This window comes from Trichomycterus rosablanca, chromosome 2 (assembly GCF_030014385.1).
Source record: "Trichomycterus rosablanca isolate fTriRos1 chromosome 2, fTriRos1.hap1, whole genome shotgun sequence".
NCBI classification, from domain to species: Eukaryota; Metazoa; Chordata; class Actinopteri; order Siluriformes; family Trichomycteridae; genus Trichomycterus; species Trichomycterus rosablanca.
In genome coordinates this window covers 972,955-994,745 of record NC_085989.1, presented here as the reverse complement: position 1 = coordinate 994,745, position 21,791 = coordinate 972,955, and the positions used below count along the sequence as shown (strand labels likewise).

At 43.9% G+C, this 21,791-nt stretch overlaps 1 protein-coding gene across 3 annotated transcripts in view; it reads left to right on the top strand.

The window, feature by feature from the left end:
- rims2b (regulating synaptic membrane exocytosis 2b) overlaps positions 1-21,791 on the top strand; it is a 54,161-nt gene that overhangs the window by 9,224 nt on the left and 23,146 nt on the right. For all 3 annotated transcript variants that reach the window (XM_063009371.1, XM_063009364.1, XM_063009380.1), the window contains exons 5-14: positions 2,354-3,033; positions 6,440-6,504; positions 7,631-7,750; positions 8,033-8,132; positions 8,234-8,357; positions 9,651-9,697; positions 9,999-10,108; positions 17,424-17,554; positions 17,645-17,816; positions 18,873-19,026. In XM_063009371.1, coding sequence (XP_062865441.1) covers positions 2,354-3,033; positions 6,440-6,504; positions 7,631-7,750; positions 8,033-8,132; positions 8,234-8,357; positions 9,651-9,697; positions 9,999-10,108; positions 17,424-17,554; positions 17,645-17,816; positions 18,873-19,026 — 1,703 coding nt within the window. The remainder of the gene's footprint in view (positions 1-2,353; positions 3,034-6,439; positions 6,505-7,630; positions 7,751-8,032; positions 8,133-8,233; positions 8,358-9,650; positions 9,698-9,998; positions 10,109-17,423; positions 17,555-17,644; positions 17,817-18,872; positions 19,027-21,791) is intronic.

Below are 21,791 nucleotides of genomic sequence, written 5' to 3'. Positions count from 1 at the left end.
TTACATGGAAATGTGGGTGTGGCTAATTTCATTTATGACAAATAAGCAAATCTGTGTGGACACACCATAAATACCTTATATGGAAATGTGGGAGTGGTTGATTTTATTGATAGCAAAAGAGCAAATCTGTCTGGACTCGCCTTAAATGCCTTATATGGAAATGTGGGTGTGGCTGATTATTTATAGTACAAGAGCAAATCTTTGTGGACACGCCTTAAATACCTTATATGCAAAAGAGGGCGTGGTTAATTTTATTTATAGGAAAAGAGCAATTTTGAGTGGACAACTTAAATGCCTTATATGGAAATGTGGGCGTGGCGTGTCTGATTTTATGAAAGAAAAAAACACAGTTCTAAGTGGGTGCGCCTAACTTGCCATTTATGGGATTGTGGGCGTGACATACATTAAACGCCATATAAGGGAATATATGCCATATATGGGAGTATGTCAAGATATTAAAATCAAGACAGTTCTTAGTGGGTGTGTCATTAATGGGAATGTGTGTGTGTGTGTGTGTGTGTGTGTCACACTGTGGCTAAATTATTAAGCAGGCCTAAGTGGAGCAGGAGCCTGAAAACAGTAACACACACACACACACACACACACACACACACACACACACACAGGTATGGACCAGGTGTTTTCCTGTCTTAAAACACACACACACACATGATTGTGGTGGGGGTGAAACATGCTGAGCTAGTTAAGGTGTGTGTGAGTGTGTGTGTGTGTGTGTGTGTGTGTGTGTGTGTGACAGGGTGAGTTTTTGGTGTGTAATCAGCTAAGCAGCTTAACCCTCATTTACTGGTTAAAGTCCTGTTTGACCTCCAGCTATATACAGAGCGCTAACGGCATTAGCTTAGCTCCCATAATGCACCACTCTTCCACTCGGCACTTCCCAGCCTGCCTCAGCATCTAGAAACGTGTGTGTGTGTGTGTGTGTGTAAGTGAGACAAATAGTTCAAGGTGCAGCCAAAACAGCTCAAACACTCTAGTGTGTGTGTGTGTGTGTGTGTGTGTGTGTGTGTGTGTTTTAAGACAGCGCCACCCTTAGGAAAACACCTGGTCCATACCTGTGTGTGTGTGTGAGTGTGTGTGTGTGTGTGTGTGTGTGTGTGTGCTATTGTTCACTCTACCCACCCGCCATGCAGGTCATGACTTTAGTAAACCTTGGATATACCATCACTGACTGATCAGTGTGCCAGGTTGATGCCCGTGTCTTGCCCCAGGGCTCCTCCACCCTGTACAGTAGCAGAGCGAGTGTATTGAGGTGTTTATGGCTGGGCGGGTGGATGTGCTGATGAATGAGTGAATGAATAAACCAGGGTGTGGATGTCTGGGTGGAGCTATAGATGGACGTATGGGTGGATTTATAGATAAACAGGTGAATGGATGAATAAATCCACGAATAGATGATTGGATGAATTACTGGGTGTGTGAATGGTGTAGAAATAATTTGTATGAATTATGTATGAAATGTATAAATTATTTGACCAATGGATGAATGTACTGATGCATTGATGGATGGGTGAATGGAGGACCACTTGAATGAATTATGAATGAATGAATAAATGAATGAATGAATAGATATATTGATGGCTGGATGTACTGATGGATTGGTGGATAAATGACTTGGTAGATCTATAGAAAGATGTACAGATGTAGTGATGGATTAATGGGTGAATGAATTAGTTGATAAGTTAATGCGTGGATGAATGGATGGATGAGTAAATGGAGGACTTCATAAATCAATGAATAAATAAAAAGATAGATTGATGGCTGGGACTGTCGATGGATTGTCTTGGTGGACCTATAGAATGATGTACAGATGTACTGATGGATGGATAAACAGAAGAGGACTTGAGTGATTCATGAATGAATGAATAGACAGACTGATGGCTGGGTGTGTGGATGTATAGGTAGATAGGTGAGTAGAACGGGTGGATGAATGGATAAATGAATGGATTAATCGGTGGATGTAAAGTTAATAGATGGATTAACATTGAATGAATGGACGGACTGATGGCTGGATGTACAGATGTATTGATGGATGGATGAATACATTAGTTGATGGATAGATGGGTGAATGAAGGACAATTTGAATGAATCATTAATGAATGGATGTACATGTAGACAGGTGGATTTTTGGGTAGATGAATGGATGAATTGGTGGATGAATAGATGAATGGTCGGGATGGTTGATGGATGGATGAATGACTTGGCAGATCTGTGGGCGGATGTCTGTATGGATAAACCGATGACCTGGTGAATATATGGACGGATGAATGAGTTAGTTGGTGGGTAGATGAATGAATGGATGAATGCTAATGCTAATGCTAACATGTTTTTACAGAAACAGAGGTCCGTTGGCGTCGAGGACCCTGAACTCGTATAACGCAGCAGGACGTTCCCACCATGCGGACGGCATCATGCCTCGCTCTCCGTCCGACTCGAACCGCTGGCGCTATCAGGACCAGGACCGCCACCCGGACGCCCCGCTAGCCGATCACGAGCGGCAGCGCCAGCTGGAGCAGGAGTACCGCTCCCGCTACAGCAGCGACCCCAACCTGGCACGCTACCCGGTCAAAGCTCAGCCATACGAGGAGCAGATGTGGATCCACGCCCAGGTGTCTCGGGCGCGGCACCAGCGGCGGCACAGCGACGTCTCCCTGGCCTTCACCGAGCTGGACGAGCCTCAGAACGGCTTCGACGGCCGGAGGTCAGGGTCTAAGTGCTCGTATTCCGTGGACAGGAGCTCGCCGGCGTTCAGGACTTCCAACAGGAGCCCGGTATTAGACGACAGGCGACGGAAGACGCACCACCTGGACCCGGGCGCGATGGACGGCGTGGCGAGAGCCGACTCGCTCAGCTCGGACCAATCCGAGTCCACGAGGCCGGCCAGGATGCACCAGAGCCGCAGGGCGGGGCACTTCAGAACGGCCGGGAGCTTCAGCAGCTCCGAGGAGGAGATCAACACCACGCCGGAGTACACCAGCTGTGAGGAGCTCGAGTGTGAGTTCATCGGTGAGAAAGGTGAGAGTGAGGTGGTGAACACGTATATATGAATTAATCATTATTTTAATAATTTTTATTATTACTCTTGTTATTAATTATTAATTATTATTATTAATATTAATCTGTGTAATAATAATAACAATAATAATAATAATAAAATATTAATAATAATAATAATAATAAAAATAATAATCAATAAATAATAATAATAATAATAATAATAACAAAAAAATAATAATATAATAATAATAATAAATAATTAATAAATAATAATAATAATAATAATAATAAATAATAATAATAAATAATAAATAATAAATAAATAATAAATAATAATAATAATAATAATAATAATAAATAATAATAATAATAAATAAAAATAATAATAGCAGTAATAATAATAGCAGTAATAATAATAGCAGTAATAATAAAAATAAAAATAAATAATAAATAATAAATAATAAATAAATAAATAAATAAATAAATAAATAAATAAATAAATAAATAAATAAATAATAATAATAATAATAATAAAGGCCTGTGGTCTGTACTTCTGGTACCAAACTACTCTACATATGCAATTAAATGTACATACTACATTTTCTGGTCAAAAGTATTGGGACACCCCTCGTAATTATTGAATTTATTTGTTTCAGCCATGACAGTTGCTAACAGGTGTAATAAGTTATATATTATATAAAGGAAATTAGACGATATGAACAACTTTGAAACTTTATTGACCAACATCAGCGCCCAGCTGTACAAACTCTTTGGACTGAACGGGCACAAATTCCCGCAGACATACTGCAAAATTCTCTCAGAAGAGGTCACACAGAGGTGTTTTAATAGCGCTTGTTTTTTAAACTGGATGTCCGGCGCTCGTGGTCAGACGCGTCCACACGGTTGCTGAAGGTGGCGGCGCTCTGCGTCGGGTGAGACTGGAGGATCATGTAGGACAGAGCGTCCGAGCTGCTTACAGGAATAATAACGCTTAAGCTCATTATTCTAATGCGGAGAGGAGGAGGAGCGACAACCACCAGCCGGGAGCAGAGAGCCGGAGAAAGTGACCAGCAGGAAGATGGCTGCTCGGGGTTATTTTGGATGAAAGCCTGAAGTGGATCTGGAATTCTGAGCGTCGGAGGGAAGAGCGCGGGCGCGGTGAGTCCGGGCGTGTGGGGTGATTCGGTCTGTCCGGTACTTCAGATCGGTGGAAGGACATCGGACGGCTGAGGACCTAGATCTGGATTACTGCTGATATTGTAGGATCAGGAGTTCCTGAATGCTGAAGCGAACCATGAGAAGCTGCTTCAGCGGCTGGAGCTGCTTCATACGGGAGAGATGAGAGGAAACGTGAGCTTCATTACTGTCATTAATTAATTCATATTCTTAATTAACTGATATTCAGACACAAGCTGCGTCCTTATTTATATTCACATTTGCGGCATTTAGCAGTCGCTTTTATCCAAAGTGACTTAAGGGCCTTGCTCAGGGGCCCAACAGTGGCACCATGGCACTGGTGGGCAGTGGTGGTGCAGTAGTGGGACTTGAACCGCCAGCCTTCTGATTAGGATATGGTTAGGCTGTTTTGGCCTTTCCCAGCCCCCTTCCTCTGAACGCTAGCCAATCGTGTCTGTGCACCGCCCGACCGGCTGATAGCACCGCAGAGATCTGCATACGTGTGGATTAGTAGTAGCACTGCTGGCACCTCAGTTATTTCTGCAACTAACACGTACGGTCAGGAGTTCAGATCCAGATCGGGCGCGGTCAGCCCTGCCTGAGGGATCTCCTCCCTGCTGCTGCAACACCGGCTCCTACGAGTGGTGGCGGAGGAATACGGAGAGTGCAGTGTGTTCCTCCATACGTGTTACAGCTCTCTGTTAGAATCTGTCACTTCTTTATTAGCTGTTTTTGATGTGATATATTTAAACTAGGGCTGTCGAAGTTAACGCGATAATAACGCATTAACGCGACCTCAATTTAACGCGATTAAAAAAATTAGTGCCATTAACGCAAATTCTAGTTCATGTTGACACTTGACTGGTAGAACAAACGTTTTAATGTCGGACTTGCCACCGTTTTTCATTTACGGTTTGTTAACATAATGTAACCGATCGTGGTAGTGATGCACTTGCATAATAAAGAAATAAATACACGCTATATTCACAAGTTGTCGGGAGCAGAACACTTTATTACACTTAATTAACTTCTTCTTCTGTACCGAATACCGGAAAGCTGAGTCAAGCACGTTAGTCCATGAACTATGGAAGCCCCAAAGGGTCAAGACACACTCACTTCGTGTAGAAACGTCCATCAAACCATCGTCACGATACAACCACAGACAAGTCTGATACAATAACTACGCCTTATCCCACCTAAAGCACCGCTGATCTACAATGTTTGCTGATGGAGAAATTCTAACCTACAATCTGACATTTACTGCCTAGTATGTGAGTGAATAAAACTCCCTTACAGTTTTCTCTTGTCCCAGCAGTTTTTAACATCAGTACATTTAGCATAAAATGTGTTCACCATTTTAACTGTAACATTTCACTTAAAAATCCTTGTTTTCTATAACATTTACACAGATTTTTTTTTATGCGATTAACTATATGAAATTCTGAGATTAATCGCGATTAAAAATTTTAATCGTTTGACAGCCCTAATTTAAACGTTTCTAACAGAGGACGTGTTAAATTTGCTAAAGCTGTAGTTCATCACGCAAACTGCTCACGGCGACAGACGCTGTGTGGCCGAAAGTATTCGGACGCCCGACTGTGAGCTTGTCGGACGTCCTGTTTCAAAAACGAGTTTTCTGAAGTGTGTCTGTAGGAATTTGTGCCTGTTCGATCAAAACATGACAGCATTTGTATGGCTGGGCGCTGATCGATCAGTTGAAGTTCCGGTTCATCCCAGAGCAGGTGAGTGGGGCTGAGCTCAGTGTTCTGAAGCTTTTTTAGAGGTACAGTCATGCTGAAACAGGAAATGTCCTTCCCTAAACTGTTGCTGGCAAGTCACAAGCAAATCATTTACTGTATATGATTGATTAATTACAGCTGTTAGCAACTGTGGTGGCTGAAAAAATATGAATTCAATAATTAAAATAGGGGCGGCACGGTGGCTCGGTGGGTAGCACTGTCACCTCACAGCAAGAAGGTCCTGGGTTCGATCCCCAGGCTGGGTGTGTGTGTGTGTGTGTGTGTGTCTGCCCTGCGATGGACCGGCGCCCCGTCCAGGGTGTTACTGTGTGCCCTGTGCCCATTGAAAAGCTGGGATAGGCTCCAGCACCCCCCCTCCCCCTGTGACTCTAATTGAGACACAAGACAAGACAGTGAGTGAGTAATTAAAATAGGCATCCCAATACTTTTGACCTTGCACATTTTGATTGGTTAAAACGTCTCTTTATTTTTTGATTGTGTGTTTGCAGGAGAGATGGACGGTCACTGGTGGGATTATGCATCCTGGCATAATGAGTCCTCATCCATGTCCATGGTGAGAAATAATGGTCTCAGTCATACCACCAGCCTGGTCGGGCTCTGTAAAGGAGCGATCGGGCGTGTCTGAGGGAGGGAGGGTTGAGTTTTTACAATGGATGTTGTCTCAAAGCAGCTTGACAGATTTCAGGTCCAACCGCACTAATGATCACCCGAGGGCAACAGTGGAAACCTTGAGACCAAACAGGGACCTCCGTCCTCCATCCTCAATCCTCGGGAGGATCAGAGAATTCAGATGAATTCTGCTGTCTGGTTGAGGTTTCAGTACGAGTGGTGGAGAAATACAGAGAGTATAGGATGTTCCTCCATACGTGTTAAAGCTCTGTAAGAATTCACCATAATAAAGACCAGTCAGGAGCCTATGCGGATGATGAGTTGCTGATCCGAGTGGGCGAGGGTGGGGGATAGGGATAGGGGTAGGGATTCCTCATAACTGCTGCAGTTACGCCCTCTGCTGGCTGATTGATGGTGCTGCACAGAGACGGGGGATAACGGAGATCAGCGCGCGTATGAACCTGCCCAGTGAAGGTGAAAAGAAGCGGTCGGTGATGCACGTGTCGGGGGGGCGTGTGTTAGTTACGACCCTCCTCGGTCAGGAGTGGAGGTCTGCAGCAGTAGAGGTGAAATACCATCAGGGAATTGGATATGACTAGGTGTCGTGCACGTTGACCTGGGTGGATGTCATGCAGTGGAGGCTACAGGCAATACAGCAACGGGAGGAAATACATTTTTTGATTGATTGGTTGGTTGGTTGATTGGTTTATTGATTTATTGGTTGGTTGATTGATTGGTTGGTTGATTGACTGGTTGGTTGGTTGGTTAATTGACTGATTGGTTTATTGATTGACTGGTTTATTAATTGATTGACTGGTTTATTGATTGGTTGGTTAATTGATTGACTGGTTGGTTGATTGGTTGGTTGGCTGGATGGTTTATTAATTGGTTGGTTGGTTGGTTGGATAATTGATTGGTTGAATGATTGATTGACTGACTGACTGACTGATTAATTTATTGACTGATTGATTGATTAGATTGATTGATTAATTGATTGTTTGACTGACTGGTTGATTAATTGATTAAATGATTGATTGACTGACTTGATTGATTGATTGATTGACCCGCAGCACCCGGTGACGTGGCAGCCTTCGAAGGATGGAGACCGACTAATCGGACGAATTTTACTCAACAAGAGAATGAAGGACGGTTCAGTACCGCGGGACACCGGAGCGCTACTGGGTCTCAAGGTAACAAACATTATATTCTACGTATATTCTATATAACACCAAAAGTGGCCAAAAGTATGTGGACGCCTCACCATGAGCTTGTCGGACATCCTGTTTCAAAAACAAAATAGTATTAAACTATTACTGACCTCTGTGTGATCTGTACAGCTTTGAAGTGTGTCTGTGTATGGGAATTTGTGCCCATTACTTGAATACTCTTGTCCGTACCGTGTCCTTGTGGTTCGGCGGTTCTTCTGTTTGAAGGGTCAGAAGGTCCAAAACTTCAAAGTGTTTTTGTTGCAGGTGGTCGGAGGTAAAAGGACAGAATCTGGTCAGCTCTGTGCTTTCATCACCAAGGTGAGGAGGGGAAGCCTGGCAGATACAGTCGGCCACCTCCGACCAGGTACACACACACACACACACAGTGTGAGATGTTTCAGATGTTCAGATTCATCAGCGGTTCCTCCTGTTGTCCTGATCACTGGAACCTCTTTCTGTTCGCAGGCGATCAGGTTCTGGAGTGGAACGGGCGTGTCCTGCAGGGAGCCACCTTTAAAGAAGTCTATAATATCATTCTGGAGTCTAAACCTGAACCTCAAGTGGAGCTTCTGGTGTCACGGCCCATCGGGTCAGTACCACATACTCACTTTTATTCCTCTGTTAGGAGATCTTACCCTCAGTGCCTGAATCAGTCTTGCCGCCCTGCTGGTCTTGAATTTGATTTTGAATTTGAATTTAAATCTGATTTTGCCTCATGTTGGTCCTGATCTGGACTCGGTCTACCTTGTTGATCTTGATCTCTACACACTGTTGGTCTTGGTTTCTGTGTTGTTGGTCTTGACTTTGTCTTCCTTTGGTCTTGGTCACATTTTGACTCACCTCCTGTTGCTCCCACTGGTCTTGTTTTTTTAGTGTTGGTCCTGGTCTTGACGTCTGTTGCTTTTATTGGTTTTAGTACTGGATGAGTCTTGCTTCTTTGTTCCTGGTCTTGATTTGGACTTGGTCAGAACATTTTGGTCCAGGTCTGGACTTGGTCTACCTTGTTGATCTTGATCTCTACACACTGTTGGTCTTGGCCTCTCTCTAGGTTTTGGTCTTGGTTTTGATTCTGTGGTTCCCCTGTTGCTGGTCTTGTCTTGGTATCATCTTCATTTGGTCTTGGTAACATCCTGTTTGTCTTGGTCTTCACTAACTCAGATAAACCCCCGTTGGCCTTGTTTTGCCACTCGTGTTGGTCCTGGTCTTGACTCCTGTCTTGCTTCCATTGGTTTTAGTACTGGATCAGTCTTGCCTAGTTTTTCTTGGTCTTGATTTGAACTTGTATTCCTGGTCATGACTTGGTCTCATCCTTTGAACTGGTCTAGGTCTTGAGTTGGTCTCTAGGTATTCCTCCCTTTGCTCTTGGTCTCAGCTTGGTCTTGCTTTTCGTTGTTCTTGGTTTTAACTTAGTCTTATAGTCCTGGTCCCTAATGTTCATTGCCTCATCTTTATGTTGGCCCCTGTCCCATTCTGTGCTACAGTTTTGGTTTTGGTTTAGTCTCGGTCTTATCTTCATCTCAGCCCCCTGTTGGTCTTGTTGTTGGATTTGACCTGGTCTTATTTTGCCTCTTGAACATGTTGGTCTTTGTCTGGTCTCGGTCTACCTTCTGTTGATCTTGGTTTCTACACACTGTTGGTCATGGTCTCGACTCTCAAGACCAAAACTTGTTCCCCCTGTTGCTGGTCTTCCTTTAGTCTTGGTCACATGTTGACCCCTCAGTTTAGTCTTTTGACTCACCTCCTGTTGGTCTTGGTCTTACCTCCCTGCTGTTAATCACCTTATTAACAGTATAGAGCTACAGTCAGTACCAGAATACCTGCACACTGTAACTGTGAGTCGCTGCAGTCTTATAAAACGTGACTGTTTTTGTTTATCTCACAGTGACGTACCCAGGATGCCGGAGGGACCCCACAGCCAGCTGGAATCCAGTGAGTCTTAACAATCCGACCTCGGAGTCTGTGTGAGAACCTGGTGCCCCGCCCTGCTCCCCCACTGCGTACCTGATCAGAGAGGATTCTAATAAGACGTGGACTCATAATCAGATTATTCAGACGCTCCCTTAGAATTAAGGCGCCTCAGTAGGAGCATTTTAAGTATCTACGAATTTAGACACGCCCTCTTCCCGGGAGTGTAGGATGACACCAGGTTTTCACACAGACCCCCCGGTGTGTTTCATGAAATTTAACAACTCGAGACGTTCTCTTTACTCTTGGTAACTTGTTCCTGCAGGTTCGAGTTCATTCGAGTCTCAGAAGATGGGTCCGTCCATCTCCGTCACATCTCCCATGAGTCCCGGCGTCCTGCGCGATGCTCCTCAGTACCTGTCTGGACATCTCTCAGTAAGATCCCAGCATATTTATTATTATTAATGTGATGTATTATTAATACAGGAGGGATTTAAACACGTTAATGTCGGTGCACTTCAGCGCTTCAGTAAGAGCTTCAGTGTTTTTGCTGTGCTGTGCTTTCTCATGGATTTATTTATTTATTATTTTTAAGTTACTACGAGGGAGATTTAATCTGATATGATCAGGATGTTTAATCGTTTCATATCGGAATATAAAAAGACATTTTTGGCATTTATCTAGTCGTATCCAATTCCCCTGTACCCCTGACCGAGGAGGGTCATGACTAACATACGCCCCCTCCGACACGTGTGCAGCACAGACCGCTTCTTTTCACCTGCACCAGACGGGTTCATGCGGAGATCCGTATCGTGCATGGGGAGTCACGCACCGATTTCTATTATCTCCACCAGTTCCATCGTGCATCTTAAAAAATAAATGATAATACAATTTTAAAAATAAATGATAATAAATAATAAAAATCAATGATAATAAATAAAAAAAATAAATGATAATATATGATAAAAAATAAATGATAATAAATTCTAAAAAAATAAATGATAATGAACAATAAAAAATAAATGATAATAAATAATAAAAAATGAATTATAATAAATTCTAAAAAATAAATGATAATAATTAACAAAAAATAAATGATAAAAATAAATGATAAAAATTAATTTAAAAAATGATAAAAAAAATAAATGATAAAAATTAATTTAAAAAATAATTAAAAAAATGATAATAAATAAAAAAAAATGAATTATAATAAATTTCAAAAAAACAATTCTAAAAAGTAAATGATAATAAATAATAAACAATGAATTACAATAAAGTCTAAACTCATTATTATAATTTAAATCCAACTAAACATGTTGAATTTTCCGTAACCGAGGTTAAATCTCCTCTTGGCTGTGTGGTGTTTTTGATTTTTGTGCTTTTTGGTTCAGTTTTATTGCATTTTTTGTTTCTTTTCTTTGTTAATTTTGCTTATCCAGAGTCCATGCCTTAGTAGAAGAGCCACGCCTTTTGTCCCTAGGGTTCAGGTAACACCACCGGTCTGACTGATCGTTCTGATCTTACTCTCCCTCTGTCTGGGATTTTTTTGGAAAATGCACAGCAGCATTTTAACATTTCAGATTTTTATTTCCGTTTCTTTTGATCTCATTTGCTGCCCTTTATGTTTTCTTTGCTGATTTTATTATTTTGATGCATTGATCTCCTCCTCGTGGAGGATCTGGATGAACCTGCATGACCTGAATTTTAGAATTTAAAGAGACACTCAGCCTCTAAAATCGCTTCTGCACTATTTTCTCACTATATCTCACACGTCTCTTTAAATGTCCAAATTATTTTGGGACGTAAAGAAAATCGTTTTTCTGTGCAACTTGAAACATGATCCTCAACCATCATAAGATTCTGCCACATAAGATTTTCTGCACGTGCACTACATGGCCAAAAGAATACAGACACCCCTGTTAATCAGCGTATTCACCCGGTGTCAAAGGGTCAAGAAAAAAACCCAGACACGCCGATTGAAGCACGGCGACGCCCACAGTGTCCTAAATTCTGCCCCTTATCCTTATAAAGTCAGAGACGATCGCTCATCTATTGCTGCTGTTTGAGTCGGTCATCTTCTAGACCTTCATCAGTGGTCACAGGACGCTGCCCACGGGGCGCTATCGGCTGGATATTTTAGGTTGGTGGACTATTCTCAGTCCAGCAGTGACAGTGAGGTGTTTAAAATTCTCAGTGCTGAGAATCATCCACCACCTAAATAATACCTGCTCTGTGGGGGTCCTGTGGGACTACAGTCAGTAATTGTAGAACTACATAGTGCTTCTATATGGTAAGTGGAGCTGATAACATGGACAGTAGAAACAAGGAGGTGGTTTTAATGTTATGGCTGATTGGTGTATGTGGCTTCTACAATAAAGTGACGTAGATTTATTCTATTTTTGTTCATATTTCATGTTGCAATGAAAAACTGACTCGAAATTTCATTTTTTTAAACCTAAAATCGCATTTTCCATGAAAGTTCTGACTTTAGTTCTCGAGCTGAAGGAACAGAACAAACTGTACCGACACAAACGAACCAACTCCCACTGGTGAAGAACCTTTATTTTATAGCAAGTCCTGGGATTTAGTTATTTCTGCAACTGTTCTGTTTCTGTGGCTGCATAACTGAAACATGTACGACTGAGTCCAGCTGTAATGTCTCTGTGCCCCTATAAATAGTGACCATTAGACCGAGTCAGTACAGATCCTTGTTCTCTGTCAGGAACCTCACTTGTGGTTCCAGACGTTCTAAACACATTTAGGTTCCAGGATGCAGGGCTAGTAATCGAAAAGGTTGCTGGTTTGAGCCCCACATCTGCCAGGTTGCCACCGTTGGGCCCTTGACTCTCACCACTTCGCGGTGTATGTGTCAGAGAGAAGGAACCGTTGCAGAAATGATCGAATCCCACGTGTATCCAGGTGTATGTAAACTTTTGGCTCCGAATCAGATTATGATCACGAGAAATCAGATCTTGATGTCACAGCAGTGGAGAAAGGAAGCGGTACAGTTTGTCTGATGATTTGGATTGTTTGCATCGGTCTGATCTGCTCCAGTCTGGACAGAATGAACGTTTGTTTTGCTGCATGCGCTAGTGCTGAGAATCCTTTAGCTTTAGCCTTTAGCTCTGAGGGACGGCCAGAAGCTCAGAAGTCCTGACCCTGTAGATCTGTGGTCTTCTGGTCTTCTGATTTCTGCCCGTCCTTCGTGTTCGACTCTGTTCCTGTAGATGTGGAGGTGTAGATTTCACGCCGTGAGCGTAGCAGCATGTGTGACGTGTGGTTCTTTTATCAATACAGACTTTCAAAGCGAATCATGATGAGGATTCATCTCACAACCTTCAAAGCTTCTTCTCATTGTCCAGCTTTTTTATGTTCTTTATTTTTTGGTTTGGTCTGTAATGTGGACGGCTGAGCTTTGAAAGTGTGTGTCAGGTATCGAGGAAGGGAAGATTCAATTCTGGATCCATATTTCTCTGAAATTTAATAACCAAAATATAAGTGGGAACAATACACCAGATGGACAAAAGTATCTGGACACCCCTTCTGATTACTGAATTCATGTGTTTCAACCACAACAGTCGCTAACAGGTGTAATAAATCAGTCATATAGAAGCTTGTGGGTAGGGTATATAGGTTGGGTATGTCAGTAGGTTATTTGGTCGGGTATGTGGGTAGGGAATAGGGGTAGGGTATGTGGGTAGTGTTTTCAGGTAGTGTATATGGAAAAGGACATGTGTGTAGGGTATAGGGGTAGGGTATGTGGGTAGTGTTTTTAGGTAGGGTATAGGGAAAAGGATATGTGTGTAGGGTATAGAGGTAGGGTATGTGGGTAGGGTATGTGGGTAGTGTATAGGGGTATGGTAGTGTTTTTGGGTAGGGTATGTGGGTAGGGTATGTGGGTAGTGTTTTTAGGTAGGGTATAGGGAAAAGGATATGTGTGCAGGGTATAGGGGTAGGGTATGTGGGTAGGGTATGTGGGTAGTGTATAGGGGTATGGTAGTGTTTTTGGGTAGGGTATTTGGGTAGGGTATTTGGGTAGGGTATGTGGGTAGTGTTTTTGGGTAGGGTATGTGGGTAGTGTATATGGGTAGGGTATTTGGGTAGTGTATGTGGGTAGGGTATGTGGATAGTGTATATGGGTAGGGTATGTGGGTAGTGTTTTTGGGTAGGGTATGTGGGTAGGGTATGTGGGTAGTGTTTTTAGGTAGGGTATGTGGGTAGTGTATATGGGTAGGGTATGTGTGTAGTGTATATGGGTAGGGTATGTGTGTAGTGTATGTGGGTAGGGTATGTGGGTAGTGTTTTTGGGTAGTGTTTTTAGGTAGGGTATGTGGGTAGTGTATATGGGTAGGGTATGTGTGTAGTGTATATGGGTAGGGTATGTGTGTAGTGTATGTGGGTAGGGTATGTGGGTAGTGTTTTTGGGTCGTGTTTTTAGGTAGGGTATGTGGGTAGTGTATATGGGTAGGGTATGTGGGTAGTGTATATGGGTAGTGTATATGGGTAGGGTATGTGGGTAGTGTATATGGGTAGGGTATGTGGGTAGTGTATGTGGGTAGGGTATGTGGGTAGGGTATGTGGGTAGTGTTTTTGGGTAGTGTTTTTGGGTAGGGTATGTGGGTATGGTATAGGGGTAGGGTATGTGGATAGTGTATATGGGTAGGGTATGTGGGTAGGGTATGTGGGTAGGGTATGTGGATAGTGTATATGGGTAGTGTTTTTAGGTAGGGTATGTGGGTAGTGTATATGGGTAGGGTATGTGGGTAGTGTATATGGGTAGGGTATGTGGGTAGTGTATGTGGGTAGGGTATGTGGGTAGTGTATGTGGGTAGGGTATTTGGGTAGTGTTTTTGGGTAGGGTATGTGGGTAGTGTTTTTGGGTAGGGTATGTGGGTAGGGTATGTGGGTAGTGTTTTTGGGTAGTGTTTTTGGGTAGGGTATGTGGGTAGGGTATGTGGGTAGGGTATGTGGGTAGTGTATATGGGTAGGGTATGTGGGTAGGGTATGTGGGTAGTGTATATGGGTAGGGTATGTGGGTAGGGTATATGGGTAGGGTATTTGGGTAGTGTTTTTGGGTAGGGTATGTGGGTAGTGTTTTTGGGTAGGGTCTGTGGGTAGGGTATGTGGGTAGTGTTTTTGGGTAGTGTTTTTGGGTAGGGTCTGTGGGTAGTGTATATCGGTAGGGTATGTGGGTAGGGTATGTGGGTAGGGTATGTGGGTAGTGTATATGGGTAGGGTATGTGGGTAGTGTATATGGGTTGGGTATGTGGGTAGTGTATTTGGGTAGGGTATGTGGGTAGGGTATATTGGTAGGGTATGTGGGTAGGGTATGTGGGTAGTGTATATGGGTAGGGTATGTGGGTAGGGTATGTGGGTAGGGTATGTGGGTAGTGTATATGGGTAGGGTATGTGGGTAGGGTATGTGGGTAGGGTATATGGGTAGGGTATTTGGGTAGTGTTTTTGGGTAGTGTTTTTGGGTAGGGTCTGTGGGTAGTGTATATGGGTAGGGTATGTGGGTAGGGTATGTGGGTAGGGGTATGTGGGTAGTGTATTTGGGTAGGGTATGTGGGTAGGGTATGTGGGTAGGGTATATGGGTAGGGTATGTGGGTAGTGTATATGGGTTGGGTATGTGGGTAGTGTATTTGGGTAGGGTATGTGGGTAGGGTATATTGGTAGGGTATGTGGGTAGGGTATGTGGGTAGTGTATATGGGTAGGGTATGTGTGTAGTGTATGTGGGTATGGTATGTGTGTAGTGTATATGGGTAGGGTATGTGTGTAGTGTATGTGGGTAGGGTATGTGGGTAGTGTTTTTGGGTAGTGTTTTTAGGTAGGGTATGTGGGTAGTGTATATGGGTAGGGTATGTGGGTAGTGTATATGGGTAGTGTTTTTGGGTAGTGTATATGGGTAGGGTATGTGGGTAGTGTATATGGGTAGGGTATGTGGGTAGTGTATATGGGTAGGGTATGTGGGTAGTGTATGTGGGTAGGGTATGTGGGTAGGGTATGTGGGTAGTGTTTTTGGGTAGTGTTTTTGGGTAGGGTATGTGGGTATGGTATAGGGGTAGGGTATGTGGATAGTGTATATGGGTAGGGTATGTGGGTAGGGTATGTGGATAGTGTATATGGGTAGTGTTTTTAGGTAGGGTATGTGGGTAGTGTATATGGGTAGGGTATGTGGGTAGTGTATATGGGTAGGGTATGTGGGTAGTGTATATGGGTAGGGTATGTGGGTAGGGTATGTGGGTAGGGTATGTGGGTAGTGTTTTTGGGTAGTGTATATGGGTAGGGTATGTGGGTAGTGTATATGGGTAGGGTATGTGGGTAGGGTATATGGGTAGGGTATTTGGGTAGGGTATATGGGTAGGGTATTTGGGTAGTGTTTTTGGGTAGGGTATGTGGGTAGTGTTTTTGGGTAGGGTCTGTGGGTAGGGTATGTGGGTAGTGTTTTTGGGTAGTGTTTTTGGGTAGGGTCTGTGGGTAGGGTATGTGGGTAGGGTATGTGGGTAGGGTATGTGGGTAGTGTATATGGCTAGGGTATGTGGGTAGTGTATATGGGTTGGGTATGTGGGTAGGGTATGTGGGTAGGGTATGTGGGTAGTGTATATGGGTAGGGTATGTGGGTAGGGTATGTGGGTAGGGTATGTGGGTAGTGTATATGGGTAGGGTATGTGGGTAGGGTATGTGGGTAGGGTATATGGGTAGGGTATTTGGGTAGTGTTTTTGGGTAGGGTATGTGGGCAGTGTTTTTGGGTAGGGTCTGTGGGTAGTGTTTTTGGGTAGTGTTTTTGGGTAGGGTCTGTGGGTAGGGTATGTGGGTAGTGTATATGGGTAGGGTATGTGGGTAGGGTATGTGGGTAGTGTATATGGGTAGGGTATTTGGGTAGGGTATATGGGTAGGGTATGTGGGTAGTGTATATGGGTTGGGTATGTGGGTAGGGTATGTGGGTAGTGTATATGGGTAGGGTATGTGGGTAGGGTATATGGGTAGGGTATGTGGGTAGGTTATATGGGTAGGGTATGTGGGTAGTGTATATGGGTTGGGTATGTGGGTAGTGTATATGGGTAGGGTATGTGGGTAGGGTATGTGGATAGGGTATATGGGTAGGGTATGTGGGTAGTGTATATGGGTTGGGTATGTGGGTAGGGTATGTGGGTAGGGTATGTGGGTAGTGTATATGGGTAGGGTATGTGGGTAGGGTATGTGGGTAGGGTATATGGGTAGGGTATGTGGGTAGGGAAACGGTCCCAGCTCTATAAAGACATGAAGAAAAGCTCCAGAGTCCTGCACAGAGCCCTGACCTCAACCCCACTCAACAGCTCTGGGATGAACCGGAACACCCGCATTAGTTTTGAGTTTGACTTTTGACTAATCGGACACAAATTCCCACACACAGACACACTTCAAAGTCTTGCCAGGTCTATCTGACACCCTCCTAATTTGGTCCGGGCTTGGTACTGGCACTCAGAGCGCCTCCCGGTGACTTGGCTGTCTTGGCCGTTGTCTTCCATGGCTCGGACGTTAGCCTATCATGCCCATGCAGACGCCCAACCGACTGATAGCACCGCTGAGATTCCAACCCTAGATCCCCAGATGTAGATCAGATTAGGATACGGTGGGGGAAAATGAAATCCTACAGAGGGTGCTGTGGTTTAGTATCTGTAGGTTATTTGAGAAAACCGTTACGTGCACCAGGTTCTGCTCGAACCCTCCCTGAAACAGACGGACTCACCTGTTCTCTCTCTGAAGGTGAAGCTCTGGTACGATAAAGTGGGGCACCAGCTCATCGTTACCATTCTGGGGGCCAAAGACCTGCCTGCTCAAGAGGACGGACGTCCCCGCAACCCATACGTCAAGATTTACTTCCTCCCTGACAGAAGGTGCAGAGTCGGAATGTTCTTACGAGTGTTATTACCAGTGTTCTTAAGAGAACTGTAAGAACTGTAACTGAGCTTCTTCCTTCTGTTCAGTGATAAGAGCAAGAGGAGAACGAAGACGGTGAAGAAGTCGGTGGAGCCGAAGTGGAACCAGACCTTCATGTACTCACCTGTGCACCGGCGTGAGTTCAGGGAGAGGATGCTGGAGATCACGCTGTGGGATCAGGCGCGGGTTCGAGAGGAGGAGAGCGACTTCCTCGGAGAGGTGAGTGACATGAGAATGAAGCGTTTCAGTGTGGGGTGTAGGGTACGACATGACGGAAAAATTTGAGGGTTTAATCAAGTCGAATTTATTTGTACAGACGTCTCAAATCAACAGAATTCAGGATGAAAACTACCCCCCACCCCCTGTTGAGCAGCCGAGGGTATGAGGGAGGGGTACAGTATAAGGGTACACTATAACATGGGTAAGCTTTAGGGGAAATCTGTGTGGGTAGTGTATAAGGGTAGGGTATAGCGGACAGGTGAGTAGGGTATGGGGGAAAAGAATGTGGGTTGGGAATATGGGTGGTGTATTTGGGGAAGGTATATGGGTAGGGTATTGGGGTAAGGGTATGTGGGTATGTAAGGGTATGTCATAGGGTATAGGGAAAGAGGGTATGTTGGTAGTGTATGTAGGTAGGGTATATGGGTAAGGGTATGTGGGTAGGATATAAGAGAAAGTAATGTGGGTAGGGTATATAGGTTGAGTATGTCAGTAGGATATAGGGGTAGGGTATGTGGTTAAGTTATAGGGGTTGGTTATGTGGGTAGGATATAGGGGTAGGGTATGTGGGTTGGGTATGTGGGTAGGATATAGGGGTAGGGTATGTGGGTTGGGTATGTGGGTAGGATATAGGGGTAGGGTATGTGGGTAGGGTATATGGGTAGAATATTGGGAAAAGTATATGTGTGTAATGTATAGGGGTATGTCATGTGGGTAGGGTATATAAATTGGCTATGTCAGCAGGTTATAGGGGTAGGGTATGTGGGTAGTGTTTTTAGGTAGGGTTTGTGGGTATGGAAGGGTCAAAGGGTATGTGGGTACTGTATAAGGAGTATAAGGTATGTGGGTAGGGTGGACAGATGGGTAGGGTATGTGGGTAAATGGGAAAAAAATGTTGGTAGGGCATGTGGGTAGGGTAGAGGGGTGGGTGTTGTTGGCATCACACTGGCTGGAATCAGGACCTTATATGCTGTGTTCTGATTGGTCGGTGAGGAGCTTTTTAAAAATGGCATTGAATCACGTACAGTTAGTGTGTGTGTGTGTATGTGTGTGCAGATTTTAATCGAGTTGGAGACGGCTCTGCTGGACGATCAGCCTCACTGGTACAAACTCCAAACCCACGACGTGTCCTCCATGTCCCTGCCCAACCCCTCACCCTACCTACAGCGCCGATACGTACAGGGGGAGAGTCCCACACGGAGACTACAGAGTACGTACACACACACACACACACACACACACACACGTTCCTAAACCCAGGGTGTCACGGTTCCTCACACTCAGACTGGAACGTCTCTGATTATACGTCTGTGTTTGTGTTTGAATCCCGTGCAGGTAAAGGTCCGTACTCTCGCGGCCCAGGTAACACAGCACTGTACTTCCTCCAGCACTTCCTGTAGCTCTGTCTGTCTCCTCTGTTCCTCTGTTAGACCCCGTCCAGCCCAGCAGTGTTCCTCTGACCTTCTGAAGTTTGCAGTGATGTGTGTGTGTGTGTGTGTGTGTGTGTGTGTTCTTATAAAACTATGACCTGTCCAGCTATATTAAATCTTTAATGAAAGTGTACGTGTGCACATGTATGTACAGTTTTGTACAAGTTCGGAGCGCTCGTGTTCCAATCATTCCCACAGAAATCCCTGTAAATATTTGCGGGGAGGACACACCTCTGTAGACGTCATTGGTATGGGTCAGCAAAAATGGACTATGAATACAGTGGGGCCAAAAAGTATTTAGTCAGCCACTGATTGTGCAGGTTCTCCTACTTAGAAAGATGAGAGAGGTCTGTAATTTTCATCATAGCTACACTTCAACTATGAGAGACAAAATGAGAAAAAAAAATCCAGGAAATCCCAGGAAATTTTTAAAGAATTTATTTTTAAATTATGGTGGAAAATAAGTATTTGGTCAATAACAAAAGTTCAACTCAATACTTTGTAACATAACCTTTGTTGGCAATGACAGAGGTGAAACGTTTCCTGTAAGTCTTCACCAGGTTTGCACACACTGTAGCTGCTATTTTGGCCCATTCCTCCATGCAGATCTCCTCTAGAGCAGTGATGTTTTGGGGCTGTCGCTGGGCAACACGGACTCCACAAATTTTCTATGGGGTTGAGGTCTGGAGACTGGCTAGGCCACTCCAGGACCTTGAAATGCTTTTTACGGAGCCACTCCTTCGTTGCCCGAGCGGTGTGTTTGGGATCATTGTCATGCTGGAAGACCCAGCCACGTTCCATCTTCAATGCTCTCACTGATGGAAGGAGGTTTTGGCTTAAAATCTCACGATACATGGCCCCGTTCATTCTTCCCTTAACACGGATCAGTCGTCCTGTCCCCTTTGCAGAAAAACAGCCCCAAAGCATGATGTTTCCACCCCCATGCTTCACAGTAGGTATGGTGTTCTTGGGTTCTTCTTCTTCCTCCAAACACGACGAGTTGAGTTTTTACCAAAAAGTTCCATTTTGGTTTCATCTGACCACATGATATTCTCCCAATCCTCTTCTGGATCATCCATATGCTCTCTGGCAAACTTTAGATGGGCCTGGACATGTACTGGCTTAAGCAGGGGGACACGCCTGGCACTGCAGGATTTGAGTCCCTCTCGGCGTAGTGTGTTACTGATGGTAGCCTTTGTTACTTTGGTCCCAGCTCTCTGCAGGTCATTCATCAGGTCCCTCCGTGTAGTTCTGGGATTTTTGCTCACCGTTCTCATGATCATTTTGACCCCACGGGATGAGATCTTGACCCCAAGGGAGATTATCAAGTCTTGTATGTCTTCCATTTTCTTACAATTGCTCCTACAGTTGATTTATTCACACCAACCTGCTTGCCTATTGTAGATTCACTCTTCCCAGCCTGGTGCAGGTCTACAATTTTCTTCCTGGTGTCCTTCGACAGCTCTTTGGTCTTGGCCATGGTTGAGTTTGGAGTCTGACTGTTTGAGGCTGTGGACAGGTGTCTTTTATACAGATAACAAGGTCAAACAGGTGCCATTAATACAGGTAACGAGTGAAGGACAAAAGAGCTTCTTAAAGAAGAAGTTACAGGTCTGTGAGAGCCAGAAATTTTGCTTGTTTGTTATTGACCAAATACTTATTTTCCACCATCATTTACAAATAAATTCTTTAAAAATCCTACAATGTGATTTCCTGGATTTTTCTTTCTCATTTTGCCTCTGATAGTTGAAGTGTACCTATGATGAAAATTACAGACCTCTCTCATCTTTCTAAGTAGGAGAACCTGCACAATCAGTGGCTGACTAAATACTTTTTGACCCCACTGTAGATATGTAGGGAGTTCCACCCACAGGTCGATTGGAAAGACATTTCAGTCCGGACATCTTCAGGGAAAAGGTTCAAATCCCGTCTATTCTGTGACTAGTGGTTCAGGGGGCCTCAGTGAGCCTAGAATCCAGAGCCCCGCGTCCACAGAATTGGTTGGGAGACGTTTTGACTAAGCGATTGCTAACTGAATTGCCGTAGGATTACTAGGACGGTCCGTGTACCTTTGGTCATTCGTTTTTCACTTCAAAAACAAAATTGAAAAACAAGAAAACGGGGCGTTATTCGTCTTTCGTTTCAAGATCAAAAATCAAATAACAAACAAACAGAAATTTAAAAACGAGTTGTATTTTGATTTTCCGAAATCAACATTTTCTATCAGTTCTACCGGAAGTAAACACACACGCATGTGCACGCGCTGACGTGTATATTATTTGCTTCATATTTACAGTGTAAATCAAGCACAAGTGTTAAGAAGACGGAGTAAAAAGTAATAATAACGTGACGCCGCGTCCCCTGTTCTGACTTTTGTGTCTGCCAAACTTTTTCCTGCCTTGTAATTCACACCAGAACTATTTATCCTAAATAAAAGGGTTAAATGTTGTTTATAATGTCTCACCGTCGTCACAAAATCTACATTAATATATATATTTATTTTTTTTACTGTATAGAACTCAATTCTGTAATACAGGCAGAACTA